This window comes from Hesperophylax consimilis, chromosome 9 (assembly GCF_061612785.1).
Source record: "Hesperophylax consimilis isolate HC1 chromosome 9, BYU_Hcon_1.0, whole genome shotgun sequence".
Classification (NCBI taxonomy): Eukaryota; Metazoa; Arthropoda; class Insecta; order Trichoptera; family Limnephilidae; genus Hesperophylax; species Hesperophylax consimilis.
In genome coordinates, this window is record NC_142844.1 from 18,544,623 (window position 1) to 18,565,827 (window position 21,205).

Below are 21,205 nucleotides of genomic sequence, written 5' to 3' on the forward strand. Positions count from 1 at the left end.
AAGAGTAATCACAAACAAAGTAATTCTACATACGAACACAAAATATTTCAAAATTAATGAAAAAATAAGTATTAGATGTGTTACCAGATGGGTAATTTTACAGTAGGTATATTGTAACAATATTTGAATTAATTAATATTAACTATTTAACGGAGTCTAGAAACGTTCGATTTCAAGCACAAAAATGTTTTTTTATTTATTTTGTAAATAATTTTATTGGAAAGCAAAAAATTTAATCAAGTGAAACTGTCACAGATAATCTTAACTATAATAATGTATTTTTTTCAGTTGTTTCCTTTACGCGTTCACACATTTCTATTGAAAAAAAATTTTAGTAGCTTACATTTATATTTTTTATTGAGTAATTTATTTTTTTATTTGTATTCTACTCAAGCAAAACGATAGGAAAACCTTCAATTTATCTAAGCATATTTTTTGGTATCCACGATGTAAACCAATTCGTTATAAAGATTAATCAAAATAGTGATTTAGCTTTAAGCTTCGCCTTAACATTTTGAAAATTATTTTAACTATTAAAATTAACTATAAAAATAAAAGGGATATCCTGGTGTTTATGTTAGGAGTTCATTATTAATAAAAAAAGACTGGAGTTCCTTATTGGAATCTTATTTTCATCACATTTCTGGTACTTATAAAAAATTATAGGTTTATTAATTTGCTTACTAAAAACAAATAAATTCAAAACACTGATGAGACGATTTTAGATTTTAGAACAATGACAATATAATTCATCTAAGTTGCAATAGTAGAAGCATCAATGTACCACCTACTTAATAATTTAATCAAAATTTAATTTGTTTACCATTTCCACATTTTTTTAAATTGACGTTAATTTTTTCAGGAAGTCTAATTTACCGTCTTCGAGGAGTGGACCCTGATGGGGACGACCTTCAGTTCGGGATCCGAGACCAGCACAGGAGTGATATCCTTAGGATAGAGTCCATTTCATCCAACGAAGCCAATGTCTTCTTGGCCAAAGAACTCGACAGAGAGGTAAGTCCATAATGCTCAACGGCTTTTAGTCTATAGATCTGTCGAACTATATTACCGATATGTCACCGAAAGTCGATTATTTACCGATAACATCAATAAAAAAAAATACGGGACTTTAATTGAAGGAAGTGAAAATGTAAGTAAAGGAGTGTTAATATTTTTGATAGTAAAACAATTATTTTATTATTATTAAAATAAACATAAAGAAATATATTACAAATTTAACCCATGACCCATTGCCAATTTTATTCCGAATTGAAACAAATATATCGCACAGGGTTTTACCCCCCGCGAATGTCGGAAATACTACGTTGCGTTGGTCCGACTTATACGCTTTAAATTATGCAAAATCGAGAAAGAGTGCGCATTGTTTATCTTTGTTATGATAAGTGATTATTTTATTCATATTTACGATAATTTTGAAAGTGTTTATCTATTCCAAATCTCAGACGAAAAGCAGATAGGAAAGCAAATGGCTTAAATATTAGACGACCCGAGGAAAATTAGTTCTTACAGTTATGATTTGTAGTACCTACTCACAATATATGTAAGCTTTGCCGCGTAATAACATTATGCAGCGTTTAGAGTTTTCGCCGGCTTTTTCTCATGCACCTGGCAATTCCCGGCCCCGGACAATAGGCCACTTGCATCATATTTTTTAAAAAAAAATTCCGGTTAAGGAAAATATTCTAAGACATTCTGTATTATTATTATTTTTTTAATCGTATTTTTGAAACCCTGGGGATTTTTTGAAAATTTCAATCCGAAAAATCAGACCTTTTTTTATAAACCGGAAAGACGGGACATAATTTTATAGGTGAGAAAAAACAATGATTACATAGCCGAAAATCATTTTAAAAAAAAGAACGTTTTCCACACGAATGACACAGCAGAATAACGAGGCATACCAAAAATATTACATCTCATAAATATTTTTTTCCTTGATCCATCTTATTGATCATAAATCATTATAATGTACAACGTCTATATTAATAAATCCAATGTAATATACTTGTACTTGTAAATTATAATAATAAAATTTGATTTTGATAAAATCAGCACCATAACCATTATACCTCTAAAACACGTACCGACATCTAAATTGTACGGGGTTCTCTTCACATCTGTCAAAAATTCAAACCAAATGAAAAGTTCGCAGAGAACAAACAATAAATCTAGTGAACGAATTCAAAAATTCGCCTGAAATCAAAGTGATGCCATATAAAAAAATTAAATCAGTGTGGAATTTTACAAAATTAATAGGAACATTTTCAGTAGACGGGACATTTTCATGTAGTGACGACACGAGCCCAAATAATGGATTTATTTATTTAAAAATAAAAATAAATGTACATTTCTACAAAATTTTACTAACATTTTCGTAATCTTAGTAAAAAGATCTATCCACACGATTTTTTCCAAGTCGTTATGAAATCCATGCAAGTGGCCTATTGAAGCCATATATAGGGTGAGGGGAAATTGCCTGGCGGCCATCTTGTATGACAAACTTTTGAATAATTATAGTATGCAAAGTGCAGCATAATGAACTATTATAATTTTATTTGTGTGTTGTTAATGCAGTTATAACGGCTTATGATTTTTTGGGGTGTTTGATGAGACAAGGAATTTGATGTCATTAAAAAATTTAAGTAGGTTTTGACATTTTTCAAATATCTGTCCCCTCACCCCACGGCTTCAAATTGTTCTCGAATAGCTCCGCCCAGGGCTTTTTAGGTTCATACTTTTTTCTAGCAAACAGGCTGATACACATATTCTATTCATTTATTGACGATGTTTTAAATTATCGTATATTTTTCTTATGCTTAACAAGAAAAGTGTTACACGAATAGAAAAGCTATGTACCTGCTAACTACTATCTACTAAAATGGCAAAAGTATCTGCGAAAAGTCCGTTTCATCGATTTTCATTGCATGAAAATGACTTTTAATTTACGGGTCACCAATTTAATCTCTGCTGTGCCCTATGGGATGTGCCCATTGTGAAGTTTCGTAACTGATTCGGTATTCTAATCGTGATAATAATAGTCAGTGGTGATTAACTGGTAACCGGTAGGTGCCTAAATCTATCCACTTTCCTTTACTTTTAATAAAGTTTAAACAACATTACTTGTGGCTAAATTAACTTAACACTGTCTAAGTCACTGAGATATCCAAGCAACCCAGGCCGTATCCGATGTAAATAACTTGAATTATTAATTTATTGCTGTCTCAAGTTTTACTTGAGACCTATCTTGTCTTGATTTATTGGTATTTGACTATATTATCCTAATTGGTATCTCAGTAGGAAAGGAACCTAAATAAAACTTAGGTATCTACCCAACTGCTTAGAAACCAAAGTTGATGCTTAACCCTGTAAATACACATAAATACCTGTCACACTTAATCACAAACACGTTAACACCTCAGCACAGGTTTTCCTAGTGAGGTGTTCACGTAACATACAATATCACCCACACACAGTTTTACCTATATCAACCTATGTTCTTTATTTTTTTTACCTTTTTTCTGTACTTTTTTCTCTGTACTACAATATTTTTATTTTTTTTTTTAAACAAATTCAATTTATTCAATAAATAAATTTACAATGTGTGATATACATATATATATTTCACTAGTAATAGATATTATGATATGATTAATATTTATTATTTTTCAATGTTCTCCCATAAAAAGCAATTGCTTGTGTATATGTATATACACTGTAATCATTTGTAAATGTATATTCAAGAATAGACATAAATAATAAATAAACCCTTCCGAGATAACGTTACTGTAAAAAATCTTTCTTGAGCTCTTGAACCTAAACATCCCTAGGCGGAGCCATTGAAAAACAATTTGAAGCCGCTGAGTGAGTGGGAAGATGTATGAAAAATGTCAAAAATTACTTAATTTTTTTAATGACATCTCATTCCTTGTCTCATCAAATAGCCAAAAAATCATAAACCATTATAACTACATTAACATCACAAAAATAAAATTATAATAGTTAATTATTCACCACTTTGCATCACAAATCATTTCAAAATTTATTATACAAGATGGCTGCCAGGCAATTTCCCGTCACCGTTTACTATCCGAATGCTACCATACCAGAGGCAGGGGATAATAAATTGTATACGTCTTAGTTACCTCAATTTAATTATTAGAATGAATATTTTAGTATTTCCCTAGGACTGGTTGTCTTTATATTATGTAATTCATCACACCAGTGCAGTGTAACGCGACCAGCCACATGTGGATTTCCGCTCGCCGCGCCGAGCTACTACACAACGCAGTACAAATACGCTAATGAGGCGGAGATAGGGCCCGCCTCCGAGAGCGGATGATTTCATGTAAGCAGAGGGGAGTGGGGAAGTCACATTGATTCGAAATAAACGGTAGCCGATATGATCTCGCGTTTTTAGTTTTAGGCGAGCCTCATTAAACGAATACCTCCGAAGTAAAACCGATCATTTACGATTAGCTCTAGCGCTCTAGTATAACCAAATTTTACTAGGTTTTTCTGATTATTTGTGATACTAGGTACGCGGTAGCAGGTGCCTACGGAGTGCGGCTATTTGGATTAATTTAGTTCAGCGAATTTGCAGTTGATAGGATATCTTGTATTTGTGTGTATAATTAACTTGATCATGTCCGAGTATTATTCTTACTATTAGAGTTTGACGTAGGTAATAGTTCTATTGTTTTTTCTAGGTATAGGTATACATAACACATACTTAACAAATTACCATACGATAATATACATAATATGTAGACACATATATAATGTACTGCCTATGTTCAGAGCAGAAAAGTGAGATTTCAATTTTTTTTTCAGACAAGGGACGAGTACGCCCTGGTGCTCACTGTCACAGACGGCCATCTTGGAGACGGCAACTTCATCACGCAGAGTTTTCTGCTCCTCGTGGAGGACGTGAACGACAACGAACCTGTATTCAAGCCATACCCCTCTGCTATCACTGTCAAGGAAGATGCCTCCCCGGGAATACTCACTTCTGTCGAGGCCACAGATTTAGACGAAGGAGCCTATGGACAGGTAAAAACCCACCCAAAAATAAATAAATAAAATTGTGGGTAGAAACGGAAAAAAAATAGTATTTAGAGCTAATTTATTAAATATTGTTATAAACGGGTTTGTAAGCCGTTCCCTAATAAACTTTTAGTACATTCTTAATACATGGGAAAACGTGTTTATGCACCTACGTTGGTCCTGATAATATACAATGACGAAATGCGAAAATATTAGAATTTTTATGAACACGTTTTCCGACATCAAGATAACCCATTCGTGATTTTATGAATGTTTAAAGCAGAGGTTCCCAAACTTTTTTGCCCCGTAGACCACTTACTAATTTTTTGTTTTCCGTAGACCCCCTGCCTGCCGAATATTGAATTTTCCTAAAACTATTAACTTCCCATGTGATAATCGTTTATTTTTTCGTAAAAAGATTCCCTTCCCTTGCCTGTCCAACAACCGGGTGACGGTATAGTTCCTCTGTATTTGCATTGTGCAGACAGGGGCGCCCTTGTGAGGTATTACACCAAATGAAAATGAAGCAGGATAAGCAACGGAAATTTCTTTCTGTAGCTGGCCCTACAGAACTGCCCCTTAATTTCTTTGTCAGTGATTATTCCGGTCATTTCTTCTTGTCACATGATTTCCGATTCTTCGACGTTCCATTTCCATAGTCAAAATGTCCTCAAACTTAGTTTTTATGTCTGTGTGAAGTACATTTAAATGTTGATAAACGTTACCCTGGACGTTTTTCAAAAACAAGTATCTAGGAAAATTCGCAACTTCCGATGTGCAATGTTTTGCTTCAATATATTAATTCTGACGAGAAAAAGAACGTATATCTCTGTTTATATACCTCAATAAACAATTTTACGAAATATATATAAATACAAATATCAAATAAGTAATTTCTCAGTCTTTTTTTAGTATTAGAATAGAACTCCTAAATGTTGACTTGAGGTAAATGGGGGTCGGCTCGTATGTACCCTCATTTGAATCTTGTGGACCCCTAAATTTTTTTCTAGCTTACATGGACCCCCAGCAAGCTGATATCGACCCCTATCGACCCCACACCTCCATATAGACCACTTTGGGAACCTATGGTTTAAAGTGTAGGTTAGGCTTTAGCTGTATTTTTTCCATTGAGAAGTAGAGAATTACATTTCCCTCTGCAGTCCGTAAGCTTGTCTGCAGTCATCGGAACTATGGAATCCCATTTTAGGTTAAGTCTGGGTATGGATAATCAAATCTAAGCTGTAAACAGAGCTAGGTAATGCAATTTTAGACAAAGTTTCGAATTTCGATTTACAATGGTCGTCTTCCAAAAGGGTGGTAGGTACCGAGAGAATATCTTTCACAGAACAAGTTCGCAATATGTTTTTAAAGGTATGTGTGAAATCACATCGGATTTCGAACCAGCGACATTCTTTTGTAATGAAGTAAAATCATGGATGATTCAGATATTCGAAAAATATAGGTCTCCGCAATCGGTCCATTGTGTTATCGTTATCATATGCAAATAATTCCAAACTATCTTACTTAATTTCCTCTCAGAAAGTTCTTGACTCTTATAAAATGTATTATTCTTCGTGTATTGTTCTATTCGACGCAAAATCAACGGAATCAAATTAGATTATGCTTAGATTCCGTTGAGTGATTATGTAGTCGTAAATGGAGGTGTACACTAACTCTCTGGTAATGCTAACAGAATTTCGCAATGTAAATGAGTACGCACATACTGGCATGCATAATTAAAAATAATTTGTTTTACCTAGAAGAAATTGAATACCCTACCCACAGTATAGAAAAGCTTACAGAAAAGATAAAGATTAAATTGGATCAACCGCTGGGTAATCGCGTTCCCAATTACATACACCACCTCACCTCTTGTCCAACCATAATATTTATTATTGGAAGATCTTTCAATTTTTTCCTGATACTAAATTTGTCATTTTACAGGTTGTCTACAATCTTCAAGAGCTTGACGGCGATTCTGATTTATTCTCCGTGCAAACTCAAAACGGCAAAGGAATAATACGTCTTGTAGGCGCTTTAGATTATGAGAAGAAGTCTTTATACCAGTTAAGAATTTTAGCAACAGATAGGGCCAACCAAGGCCGTGTGAATACGGGTACAGCAGCGATATTAGTTAAGGTACAAGATATAGAAGATCAACCACCTGAGTTTGTTGGAGTTACCCCAGTAACGAGAATAAGCGAGGATTCGCCAGTTGGGACATCAGTTTTGCAAGGTAATAAATACTAATCCATTGAATACCTTGAAATCAACAAATCCAAAAATCTATGACTGAAAGACAAAATAATTTTTACATAAACCTTTTGATTTCAATCTTTTTCACGATTGTAATCGCTATTCTTAATTTTGCAGTCAGTGGCATCGCAAGTGCCAAAATACCACGGATTCGAAAAAAACGTAGTTTACTCGGTCGTTAGTTCCTCCTTCGGACACCGGCAAAGATTTTGAAAATAAAATAATGTATTATAATTAGCAATTCGAAATTCCCTCCAAGACTCAAGTAAATGACTAAACATTATTCCAGTATGATAAATAAACTCTAAATTCTAAAAATTACTAAATTAATAATATAATATTTGTTGGTTTTGGATATTAACTTTATTATTATTTTGTACAAATGCATTAAAAAACTTTCATAAGTGGGGAATACACTCGATTCTTGTTGTACGTAAAATGCGCAAGCGCAGCGCACTAAAGTCACAACATTTTGATTTGACAGTTCATCAACATGAAAATCAATTTGAACCGCCGATTTATTTACCAACAAAACGGTACTTTGTAATGGTGACTAATTTGTGGGAGGTATATTTTCAGTGCACGCAGTGGATGGCGACCGCGGTGTCAACAATCGGATATCTTACAGTATTATTTCCGGTGGAGAAGATCAATTCGATATCGATGGAACCTCTGGTGTCATTTTCACAATTAATTCGTTGGACAGAGAAGACCCCGACAATAATAACGGGGCCTACATTTTGGAGATACTTGTTAGTAAAATTACTGGTATTTTGGAACTAATCAATAATATTAATTATGCACACGAAGTTTTAAGAATAAAATATGATCATAATAATATTATGATCATATTTATTATTAGAAAACCATTATAATGTGAAGACTTGGAGATGACAATAATGTTCTGAAAGTATGTACATATCTTAGCTCTTTCAATCTCTACTTCTTGGCAGCGTTGTAACATCCATCAGGCATTTATTTTTCTTACTTGATTGCTTAATTGTTCCTACGATTATCTATTTTTTCTTCAGTGTGAAAGTTTTTCAATTAATAAATTGATGAACTTAATCACTACCGAAAATCGTGTGCATTGACAAAATGAACTAGAATCTTCGAGAATTTTTGAAGAACAGAAGAGAATGAATGATTATAGATTCTCCAAGAGGCTTTTGTCCATCTGTAATTTTACAGCTCTGCTGCTGGCAATTTAGTGCAATCAATGTTCTAGTATGTCTTATTAAAAACAAGACTATGTATTTATTCTGCTTATATTTAGCACCGTGTAAAGCTGAAATTCAATATAAGTACCTGCTTAGCAGAGCTTAGAATATTGAATTCATATTTAGAATAACAAAGTGTTGCCATTAGAAATAACCTTTTTAAAAATCTTATTTTAGGCAACCGAAGAATCGCACGAGGTGGACCCTCTACCCACGGCGTCAACTGAAGTAACGATAATTCTGACTGATGTTAATGATGAGACCCCTCAGTTTCGCAGCAAGAGATATATCTGTGAAGTCGTAGAGAATGCTCAACAGAATACTCCTCTCACATTCTTACAGGATGCGATACCAGAAGTGTTTGATTATGATCAGGTATGTTATTAAAACTTTTAGAAAAATATTCAGTTTGTAATCAAAATAGAGGTTACAGCAGAGATCCATTAGAACTATGTAAATTAAATTTTTCGCCGTCTACCAACTGATTCTATTTTCGTAATAACTTGTTTTTTAAAATTGTACTGTTTTTATTTATTTATTTATTTATTATATTTTACGCCCAGAGGGCTTTTACATATATACATAAAGGCAGTACAATTTAACATGAGAAAGAAATATACATACATACATAAATTAATTAAAAATAAATGCATTAAAAATTTAAATTTAAAGTTCAGTAAAAAATAAAAACCAAAATTTAAAGTACTGTGATCAGAGAATCACAACATTATTGTTACGGTATTGGTTCGGTATTGGTTTCGCATAGTACGAAACCGCTGTACCGGGGAATTACCTAGTTGCAGGAGTTCGGAACTGTCCGATTTGTATTTTAATATTTTATATAAGTTAATTTTAATGATGAAAAAACTTTTTTATTTTTTATAACTAAATAATACTACAGATTATGATGGTTTATAATGCTTCTATGAATCATACATTTAATTTGTTGATGTAGTTGATAAATTTAACAATGAACTTCTTTAGTGAGAACTTGTATCATGGATAAATGATTTGATTATTTCATGTTTATATTGTATCAGTGACATATTCCATACATCTATGTGCGAATACATATTTCCTAAGTTTTGAATTCTGTGGAGTGGTATATTGAACTGCATCCTGGTCGTAGTATTACCAAATAATGTGTTTATATATTTATAAAAATAGTATATAATCTACCATAAGTAGTTTCCCCAAAATAACTCTGAGAAATGATTCCTCCGACTGTGCCTATTGAATATGACGGCACACAAAAGGTTAATAATGTAGTCTCCAAATTAGAGATACTAGAAAAAGTAGTAATATTAAGAATTAAACTAATGTGATTTCAACACGTTTTCAGGGTAAAAATGGAACTTTTGAGCTGTATTTGGAGGGTGACAATGGGGTGTTTGAGGTGACTCCCGCCCGCGGTGTGAATGAGGCCTCATTCCTTATAAGGGTCGCCAACCCCTCGTACCTGGACTATGAACAAGTTACCGTCATGAATTTCTCGCTGATTGCCAAGGAAACTGTTCCATTACAACCCAAAAAGAGGTAGTTTTTAGTATTTTATAATAATTTAGTAATAAAGCAATACAATATGTAGTACTGCTGTGACAGACAAAATTTAAAATTGTGTTACTTTTTAAGCAGTGGTAATAAATTATTAATAGTACTGGCGTTTGTTCTTTTAGAATTAAGAGTAATTGGAACATATCCGTACATTTTCAAGTAAATATTCTATTCCTGTTTAACCCCTCCGAAAATCGCCATGTAAGCACTTTAACTGTCTTTAACGAAATGACATTTTACGAAAACTTTTTGTTATTACCGCTTCACAATTAAAGCTCTATAAATGAAACATTTCTGAACGTAGCCGAATAGTAAAAACTGTTTTAGAAAAGTTACAAAATAAGCTTTCAAATTATTATATTACAAATAAATATTAGCATTTTTAAATATTAAAATTTAGAACGCAAACATTAAAAATAGGTTAAAAATGACTCACGTCATGTTTTTAGGTGAAAATGGTACTAAAATCACAGATTATGTAAACAAAAATATTTATTCTATTGTATATATGTGTAATAAACACTTTTATCACCTCATTTTTTTATCATTTCATATAAAAATATTTTATAAAAATTTAATATGTGAAGCGCGCGGCGCTACCGGCAGACATTTTGCGCGGGTAAAAATGTTGTGTCAATTATGCGACTGTCAGCAGATTCCTGTTTTGTATTTCCATAGACAACTTGGTAGTGATGTGTAGCTTGATCTATAATCGACCTTTTAGTTTTTGTTTGAGGGATGTAACTAAAATAATAACGGAGTAAGAACGATTTCTATGGAGAGACACGCGTTGACGTGTAAACACGCTTATTGTACTTGACTGCTGTCGTATTTTTAACGCATATATCTACTTACGTTGCTGAGGGGTTAATGTAACATTTTTAACACTCCATCGACAGCTATCCAAATTTGGGCGATTTTGTGAATTAAAATTAATTTATTTTGAACTACCCGCATCAGCTAATATATTTAGACACTAGCTTGAGTTTATATTGAATGCCAAAAGATGTCACTAATGTTCCTGTCATGGATTTTTCTAAATAATGTTTTGTATAGTGTATGCATGTAGATGCCATTTTAAGTTGTTTTCTAAAAATTAAATATCTGTTTACGTTATCCTGGTTTATTTTTGGGATTTTATGCTGTGTTGCGCTTCTTCCTTCTTTACTAATCCCAAATTGCATCTGTAAAGAATTAAAGCGATCAGTTTATATTAATATATATTTTTTTATAATGATAAACTAACGTTTATAAGACAAGGTTTTATGCATAGCATAAAGGATAACAAATAATTATAAACAATAATTAGTCATCCGCATAAAACCAAAGTCATGCATAAAACCTTGTCTTATAAACGTTAGTTTATCAGTATAAAAAAATAATAATATTTGACAAGTCAAAAATATTTCACCAATAAATGAAGATATCATATGTCTCGATGCCATCTAGTGAGAAATTTAGCACTAACAAAGCCTTTCCTACAAAAATAAAGTTGGTTGTTTACAGGTGAAAAAAAATAAATAATAAGCAGTAATTGTTGATTGAGGTACTAGTACGTATTGAATCATTTGGCGGGTTGGAAATAAGCCGACATAGCTCAGTGGATACAGAGCACTTGACCGGACATCAGAAGGTACGGGTTCAATTCCCGTTGGCGGCATTTATTTTTACTCGGGAGATATTTTCAATTTGTATTAGTATTTCGGATGACTAATTATTGCTTATAATTATTTGTCATAGTTTATATTAAGTTTCCGTATTAATATTCGGAGGTACGATTTTTGCAATGAGCGCGGCCAAATCTATTGCTCGAGGCTTTTTCTTTTTTTAAATATGCTGTTGCTCGAGTGGTTAAAACATAATATTGTTTATTTCAGTGTTGTTCCCATCACGGTTCACATAAGGGATGGGAATGACAATTTCCCCGAGTTTACCGAACCAATGTATGATGTTTCCATTCCTGAGAACTGCGGGGTTGGCACCACTGTTGCCTGGGTGCAGGCAATGGACGAAGACTCTGGAAATTACGGCACCAGGGGCATCCGGTACACTAACCTGGGAGGAGGCATTGCACATCTGTAAGTTCTTCATAACATAAGCCCCCCTCAAATGTTTTGCCATTTTTTGATTCTTTCATCTTTGTTGGTCATCTGTTGATATCAAGAATACTTGAATTTCACTTCATCCTTTCCAATCATCCTTTAAGCCTCAGTCACACTGCTATTCAAACGGTACTATTTCAAATAGCAGCGTTGAAATCGCTCGGTGTGACAAGGTATTCGCTGCGAGTAACTCAATTAGTTTAAACATTTCACACATTTACTACATGTATAGTTTGCAACAGTAATTTTGGCTTCTTTTATCTTGCTTCCAATCCACTAGTTAATTTTTGCTGTCACTCATGAAGTCGCCTAGCAAGCTTTGTGACAATCTGTGAGCTCCGCTGTAATCTTTCATTCTGTTGCAAGCCTAGTTTATTAGAATGAGGGAGAACTTATCGAGGGTCTGGAAATGTTTGAAATGATTCTTACGTTTGAAAATGCTGATTATGCATTGTAAATTAATTTCTAACATGGAACTTGTCACTATTGTTTTCCCTCATGCACTAAATAATTCCACACTAATCTTTCACAGATTAAATCTAAACTCGGTGTCAGGAATCATAACCGTAAAACTTCCCGGTGGCAATAGTTTCGACAGAGAACTGGTCTCCCGACACTATCTAACTGTTGAGGCGAGGGATGACTTGGGACAGGGCAACAGGAACACAGTACAGCTGGTAGTCAACATTGAGGATGTTAACGACAATCCCCCAGTTTTCCTACTCAACAAGTACGAAACCAGACTCTTGGAAGGAGAGAAGGATTTCGAAAGTCCGCTTGTTTTGGAAGCGAGAGATGCAGATTTAAATGGTAAATACATATTCAATTTTAAAAACAATAATAATAATTATTGTATTGCTTTTTTTATCAGAAATGTATATATTGTTTTTTTTACCATGTCAGTAAAACCTGTTTTTTCAATAGGTACGAGAAATAGTAAAGTCGATTACTACATAGTAAACGGCGAGTACAAAGATAATTTCACCATAGATGTCTATTCTGGAGTGTTGAAACCCATTGGTCCAATGGATTTTGAACAGTTACCCGGAGATAATAGCAATGTTCGCCCCATACAATTGACGGTAAGATATTTAATTTATCTCAACAACATTATAAAAATGTTTCACTAATATGCATCATACTGCTTATAAAATATTTCACATACTGCTAATAAAGTGTGAAAAATATCAGGATTGAACTTTACATTGTAATTGTTCCTTGTTGAACCTCAAATTTTTGGTGTGTTTAAGGTTCGCGCAAGAGATTTCGGTGTTCCACCATTGTCTGCAGAAGTTCCAGTGACAATATATGTTCAGGATGTGAATGATCACTCTCCCATGTTCCAACAAATGATCTACAAGAGGTCCATACCTGAGGACATGCCAGGAGGTACCCCCATTCTAGAGGTACATTGACTTAAACGCTAAATAATTTATTCTAAATTATTAATTCAATATTCACTTTAGCCTCTGATATTTTGCAATGTATTTCACTTAAATACATTAGTAGTTATTTAATAAGTCTTTAATATTGTTCACACACTACTGGACCTCACCTTTTGGAGTAGTAGAATAATTAGGAAAAAACATTGTATTATTTTGCATACTGTTATGATTTGAAATTATATTATTTTGTATTAAATAAAAAATAATCAATATGTCTCACCATAATACAAAACTAATTTTACCAGTTCTTATCAGACTGGTAGAAATATCTCCCCAAAGCCTCTACTGATGTTTAACTTCTGGGAGAAATACCTCCCAAAATTGCTCTAGGGGTTAAACTTTTGCATGTGATTGATCAACAGTTGATACGGCGAGAAATCAGCATTGATACTCAGCCATATCGGTTCTTGATATGGCTTTGGTTGCCAATAATTTTCCACATTGGGGTATTGTAGAACCTGACGTAGTTAACCTGGCCCCCGACCAAAAGATTTAATATAAATGAATTTTGTATGTTAATTTTAATTCATCAGGTGAAAGCATTTGACAGTGATGGATCAGCCCCCAATAACCAGGTGGTGTACAGGATACAGAAGGGAGCGGGAGACAAGTTTGTCATTGGTTCAGAGAGCGGAATCATCTCGGTGGCTCCAGGATCCACATTGGATCCTGATAGAACTGATCCCAAGAGCAACAAATATGGACTCACTGTGGTATTTATCTGAATATGTACTTGGAATGAATGATTTTTGGAGTCGAGTAAAATTCCATCATAAATCATTACAGTCACATTTTGGCGAAATTCTTGCATTGGCAGCAATACATGGCTTAGGCCCTTGTTTTTATACCTGATTGTGCGAAAGATTTTTATGCATCGGGTGTCACATAAAAACATTGATTCAACCAGTAGGACTAACAAAATTAGGATTACTTGAAGAATATCATTTATTGAAAGGATTCTAAAAACTGAACCACTAACCTAGAAGAAAATATATTCATCGTCTTTCGAATTGCATTAAACAGCAAAAAACTACACTGTCAGACTGTAACTAATGATTTTTTAATGCATCAGTTCATGAATCCCATGAAGATGCACTTTTTATCATATTTACTAAACTTCAGTCGAATTAATGCAATGTGTAAAAGAGTTTGATAAATTTGATGCTACATTATTTTAAATATGCTTTTTCTTGTTATGAGATAGTTGAATCTTTTTCAGATTGCATTCGATGGGGGTATCGGCGACCAACAACTGAACGCAGCCGTGCTCGTCAATATTTCGATTGTCGATGTTAACAATAAACCGCCAATGTTTGTGGATCCCGGAACTATAACTGTGAGGGAAAATACACAAGTAAGTTCAATAATAAAAAAACCTTTGAGCAATATATTACAATCATAAATTTATAATTTGCAGAAACCAACTGTATTCGGTCCTCCATTCTCATTTCACAGATAAAAAAAATCATTTTCAATACAGAATTTTTTTCTATCGCAAATGTAATACTGATGTTTTCTTTTTTGGTAGGTAGGAACATTTGTCTTCCGAGCCGTGGGTAATGACCCCGATGATATGCCAGTACTCCGGTACCATCTAGATCCCGAGAACAGTGTGGCCAAGAACGAGGAGGGAACAGTGGTGAAGACAACCGAATATGACTACATGGCTCCCTGGGACTTGAACCCTCTGGACGGAATGCTCCGGGTGATTCGCTTGCTTGACCGGGAAAAGGTTGAAGTTATTCGGTTGGGGTTAATCGTTGAAGATATTGCTGCAGTAACGGGAGGGCCGAAACAAACTGCTTCTGGTAAGCTAATTTGCTTGAATTTCTGTATTAAAATAATTCGTATTTATGTAACTCTTCAGCTACAAAATGTACATGCCTAACGTGTAGACGTTACGCATGTTTTATTTTTGTTTTACTGAAATTTATAATTCTGTCTTTTAAAATGTTGACAGTTAAAGTTAAAGTAGTGATTAACCTGACTTATTACCGAATATTAATTAGCCCGTAATTAATAAGTAAGTTAGTACTTTTAATTCAATAACTTCTCTTTATAGCTACTCTGACTATTGTAATTGAGGATGAAAATGACAACAATCCTAAATTCAGGAGGCCTTTCTACAAGAAATCTATAACGGAAAACACAAAGAATGGTGCAACCATCGCTAACATTATAGCAGATGATGTTGATAAAAATAGATCAATCACATACTCTCTAGAAGGTAAATACAATTATTATAAAAGTTCCTCGTTATGTATTTATAAATAGATTACATACATTTTTTTTTTGTTTTTCATTCATCCTTATTAATTAAATTTACATTGGTGATGTGCTGCATGTGTACAGCACATGTGTTGACAGCAGGCTCTGTTTGAATGAATGAATATAGTTATGCTGTTAAGAGCTCTGTTATAATCTCTCTTTCTTGTTACATATGCTTTGTTTGGTTATATCAGAGCTTTAAGCGGTATATATTTATGTATGCCCTTAGTATGATTTATTATCTTATTATGAAGTTCTTTCCTCGTAGGTCCAGCTGAGATGATGAAGTTGGTACACCTGGAAGCCGATAGCGGAGAAGTATTGGTGGCCAACAAAATAGACCATGAAACGTATCCTTGGATAAACCTAACGGTCCGGGCAACAGATTCAGGAGTACCAGCAAGATCTTCCCTTGTTGATTTATTCATTCAGGTAACCATACAAAAATTTCAATACATACAAACCAGTGGCGACTTGTTCACTTTTGGGTGTACTAGAGTGCTAATATTTAAAAAATGGCTTTATTGATGTCAGTGGCGGCTCTTCTATGAGGGTCATTTGGTCAATGACCTCCCAAAAATATGCTGCAATATCATTAATAGAAAAAAGGATTTAACAAACTACCCGATTATTAATTTAGTTTTAATATTTGTGCAGATTCGTACGTAATGAAAAGCTATTGTATATACCTACCGTGGGTCACTTTAAATTTTGTCCCCAAACTATCTCCCTTCTTTCTCTTTGCTATACAGACAAAAGAGATAATCACTATCATGTCTGACGTATGCTTAGTATCATACAAAAATTATTTTAAAGGAATTTCCGTACATGACTGCGGTGAGATAGAGATATCTTTTTTGCTTTTTTCATACTCAAATAATTGCAAACAAAATAAGAAAAACCACACACTTTTTCAGAATCATAGGAAACTTTCTCGGCTTACAACACCTGAAAATGATTTATTTTGCAGTCTACCAATCTATTATTGAGTATGGTATCATAGCATGGGGAGGCGGCACTTCATCTGCACTAGACCCAATCATAAAGGCTCAGAAAACATTTAAAAAAATAATTCTTAGGCTACCTATAATCATAGACTTGAACCTAATCTTTAATATTATGAATGTGTTTGATGTTCGGCAGCTATATGCAAAAACTATCCTTACTCATCTTTACACAAATATACATGCATAATTACTACGAAAAAAGTTCAAATACACAATGTACTCGAAGCAATAACAAAAACTTACTACAAATACTGATAACGCATACTACTTTTGGTCAACGAAACTTTAAATACTTTGCGACAAGACTCTACAACATTCTTCCAGACAATATAAAACAATGAAATTCACAAAAAAATTTCAAAGACAATGTAAAAACTTGGATCAAAAATAAGAATAAGGCCTTTACCTGTGCATTCACCCAAATTCGCAGTTATTGAAGGCACCGCATTATTGAGCGAAAACATCTTAATACAAGTATGTATAGGTATGTTCAAAGGTATTAGGAACTAACTTGAAAAATTCTGCCTCAACACAGGCTAGCCTAGGGAGGCGGTATTTGAGAAACCCCAACTAACTGTACTTCTATTTTCTTTTTACCTTCATCATAATTATTATTTTTGTATTTTTCTATTAATTTTATAACCTTGAAAAAAAAGTTACCAATCAATGTACAATATACATCATAATATGCATTTTTAGTTGTAATGTGCAAACTTTCTTTAATAAATATATATGTTATTATTAGTAACAGTATTAAGGTATTAGAAGGAGATGCAAAAAAATGTCAGTCAAAAGTTTTTTTTGTGATAAACGATAGCCATTTTGAACTTGAATATCAGTTCGCGAAATTGTTTATTCAAGGAATAATTTAAAATGTCAAATTCTGTATATATCGTATTGAAAGAAATTGCAAACAATTCATTGAATCATGACGAAACGTTTTAAAATAAAGTGTCAATTAGTTTATGTTACAAGAGAGAAAAATAAAGAAGTTAAAAATAATAATGAAAAGTTACAATTTTTTCTGTGGATTTGTGGGTGCAATAAAGTGAATGTGTAGGTACTTTTGCTTTCATTGTTTACTTTTTAAATCTACTATAAAAAATGGACTGAGATTGGAGTTTAAAAGCTTTCAATAGGAAAAGATCTCTCAAAAGAAAAAAACATAAATTAGTTATATGTGTAAATAATTAGATAAATATTCTTAAATTAAACAATATTATACTGCCGGCTTCAGAATAGGTGAGTACAGCCAAATTAATTACATACATTGGGGTTTTTATAATATATAAAATAGATTGTAAAAATATTATCTTTGCAAAGACATGACACGGAGAATCGAAACTTTTCTCTAGAAAAAAATTATGCTATTTTTTTGTTCAAATGTGTTAAAAACATGATTATATAGATAGATATTTCAGTTACGAATGCACTGCTATTTAAATATGTAATATACATTGATTATAACAGATACTTACAACATTTAGACACTCGCACATCCTTAAACAAAACCTCTGCAAAGAAACGTTTTTAATAAACAAAAATCTATGGTTTTAAAATGGTCTCATAAATTAATCAGGAACTAGCAGTTAAAAACCCGCTCCGCGGGTTATTGCTGCTAGGCCCTGCGGGCGTCACTTGGTTGGGCTTCGCCCAGTTTAAGTGATACTAACAACAGTTACATTTAATAGATAGATATTAGGTCATTCACAGAGAGAGGGTGAGTATATATTGTTAAAACACGGAACAGGAAGGAGTTAATGAATAATAACATGCTCAATTTAGGCATAATAAGAATGACAGTTGTTTGAATAAATGAAATTTTACGTATTTGTGATGGATTATTTCAAATGAAACACTATTATTGACTACATGTCTACATGTCTACAACTGATATTAACTGTTATCGAACCTAATATAATTTGCTCATAGGAGACTTGCAGTGCTTAAATATGTGTTACAACCGTCAATGTCTATAAATTGAATCAATATCGTATAGTTTGTCACAACAATTAAAGATAGTTATAACAAAGTTGACTGAAATAATAGATTATTACATATTGATTAATTGTACCCGTGTTTATGAATAAAAGGAGGGTAATTGTGCGATGAGATTAGCAGTCGGTTTAATTAAAAGGTGTTAATTTTACTCCAACTGGTGGTAATTTTTTACCTACAACTGTTACTGTATGTTATAAAGTTTAAAGTTAGATTATAAATACACCTTCATCAGGAGAGTATAAATCTATATATAAAGGTAGATTATTACAATATAGCGCCCCTGAGGTGATATCTCACAAAAGCGGCGCTATGCAAATTGTCCAATTAATAAATAAATATAATGTTTACATTTTATTGTGTACATATGCATTGATATACAACGGAAATGGATAAAATAATGTTATCCGATTAAACTTTATTTTATTAAAAAACAAATAACTTTGTTAACATCACTTTATTATATCCAACCAATACATGTTTCATGAACGAAGTATACACCGAAGTCAAAAATTAAATATAGATTACAATTGGAAAGAAGAAGTGGAAGGAGGGGGGAGGGGTAAGAGTAGGCTGGGTTTATAAGAATTAAGAATTATAATATGAAAAACCAGTTAAGTGGGAAAATATTTAAAAGAGAGTTAATAAAAAAAATTCTTGTTAATTATAACTGATTTTATATTAACATGTTTTCTAGTTTCTAAAATTTCCAAATTATTTATTTGCAATGCTTTATATTATCCTGTGTGAAGTATTTTAAGAACTGAAAAAAAAACAAATAGCATATAACCATAAAACAATATATTCATAAGACAAATAGCATTTAATAACGATTATTCAAATAAATTGATTGTTGAAAGACTAAATAAAAAAATTAAACATATTCCCTTCAAACGGTATTTTTACCCTATTTCTAAAGATAGAAATAAACAATGGCGTAGAATTCTGTTTTTGGATATCGATACTTATAAAATTATATATAAAAAACATTCCTGGTACTATTCAACCGGCGTTTTACACTAATAACAAAATGAAGAAATATATTCTTAATAATAAAGATAGCGAAAATCAAACAAAAAAATCAGGAGTTTATAAACTCAATTGGAATGATTGTAATTTCTTTTACAAAGGTAGAACCAATAGAAACTTTGAAGTCAGAACTAAAAAACATCTCAGGGATCTAAATGGAAATAGTGAATCTGAGTTTGCGAATCATCTTTTGAATAATGATCACACTTTCGATAAAAATTCAGGTCTTAAAATACTTCACTCAGGATTAAAGCATCGCAAATAAATAATTTTGAAATTTTGGAAATTAGAAAACATGTCAATATAAAATCAGATATAATTAATAAGCAAAAAAAAAATTATAAATAATAATGAAAAATGCCATTGCAAAGTGAAAAGCTTCCAGAAGAAATCTTCTTAAACGTGGTCAAGTAATTTTGCATATTTAAATATTCGCGCCATTTGGTTCGTTCTTATACCGCCAGAGGTGCGCTCTGTCGGCCATCTACAGCCATGCGTATCGGCCATATTGAATGAACGCGTGATTTTTTTATAAACGACAAACATAATCACGTAATTGTGGATAATTTTCATTGTAATGTAATTAATCCAATGGATTATGAACTTTCTAAAACATATATTCTTCGATATTATCCAAAAATTATATGAGCAGAAACGATATTTTTGAAGAAATATCGTATTACATGTGGCGATTCTATTTCAGTATGAAATCGTGTCTTAATTTTTAATGTCTTATTTAAACACAATTTTAATTTGACCAATCAGAGGGCCTACATCGTCCAGACGCTAGGACAATAATAGTATCAGATGGTGATATCTATTGATAAAATGGGAAAGTATTATATAAGCTGTGTGATTGAAAGAACCGTACTCGCAGGAACATTTGATAATTTTTTTTCTAATTTATTTATTTATTTAAAAAAAAACAGTTTTTAACATAAAAAACGTACTCTGCACATCTCACTAGGGCATTCCTGTATTAAATTTTTAAAATAATTAAAATATTAAATTAAAATAATTTTTTTTACAAAGTGAAGAAAATCGGCATATTATGACGTGCAATCACTCAAGGGGTTTTGAAAACTCGGCATAATATACCGAAGATTACTCGAGTGGCTGTAAAACATCAATTATGTCCAATTTTTCAAAATTCGCACTCTATCACACTCACTCACAAAATCACGAGCCGCCAGTGATACCAACATTATAATCTTGCATCATACAAGTATCAAAATATTGCTGAAAAATCGTTACTATTAAAT

The 21,205-nt window shown here is 32.6% G+C and overlaps 1 protein-coding gene across 2 annotated transcripts in view; it reads left to right on the plus strand.

The window, feature by feature from the left end:
* The window catches only part of Cad88C (cadherin 88C), an 83,698-nt gene that overhangs the window by 44,588 nt on the left and 17,905 nt on the right, over window positions 1-21,205 (plus strand). For both annotated transcript variants that reach the window (XM_089635693.1, XM_089635694.1), the window contains exons 3-17: window positions 863-1,014; window positions 4,852-5,070; window positions 7,009-7,300; window positions 7,900-8,072; window positions 8,718-8,915; window positions 9,883-10,076; window positions 11,972-12,172; window positions 12,729-13,006; window positions 13,121-13,278; window positions 13,447-13,602; window positions 14,175-14,354; window positions 14,861-14,995; window positions 15,170-15,449; window positions 15,704-15,868; window positions 16,178-16,341. In XM_089635693.1, coding sequence (XP_089491819.1) covers window positions 863-1,014; window positions 4,852-5,070; window positions 7,009-7,300; window positions 7,900-8,072; window positions 8,718-8,915; window positions 9,883-10,076; window positions 11,972-12,172; window positions 12,729-13,006; window positions 13,121-13,278; window positions 13,447-13,602; window positions 14,175-14,354; window positions 14,861-14,995; window positions 15,170-15,449; window positions 15,704-15,868; window positions 16,178-16,341 — 2,945 coding nt within the window. The remainder of the gene's footprint in view (window positions 1-862; window positions 1,015-4,851; window positions 5,071-7,008; window positions 7,301-7,899; window positions 8,073-8,717; window positions 8,916-9,882; window positions 10,077-11,971; window positions 12,173-12,728; window positions 13,007-13,120; window positions 13,279-13,446; window positions 13,603-14,174; window positions 14,355-14,860; window positions 14,996-15,169; window positions 15,450-15,703; window positions 15,869-16,177; window positions 16,342-21,205) is intronic.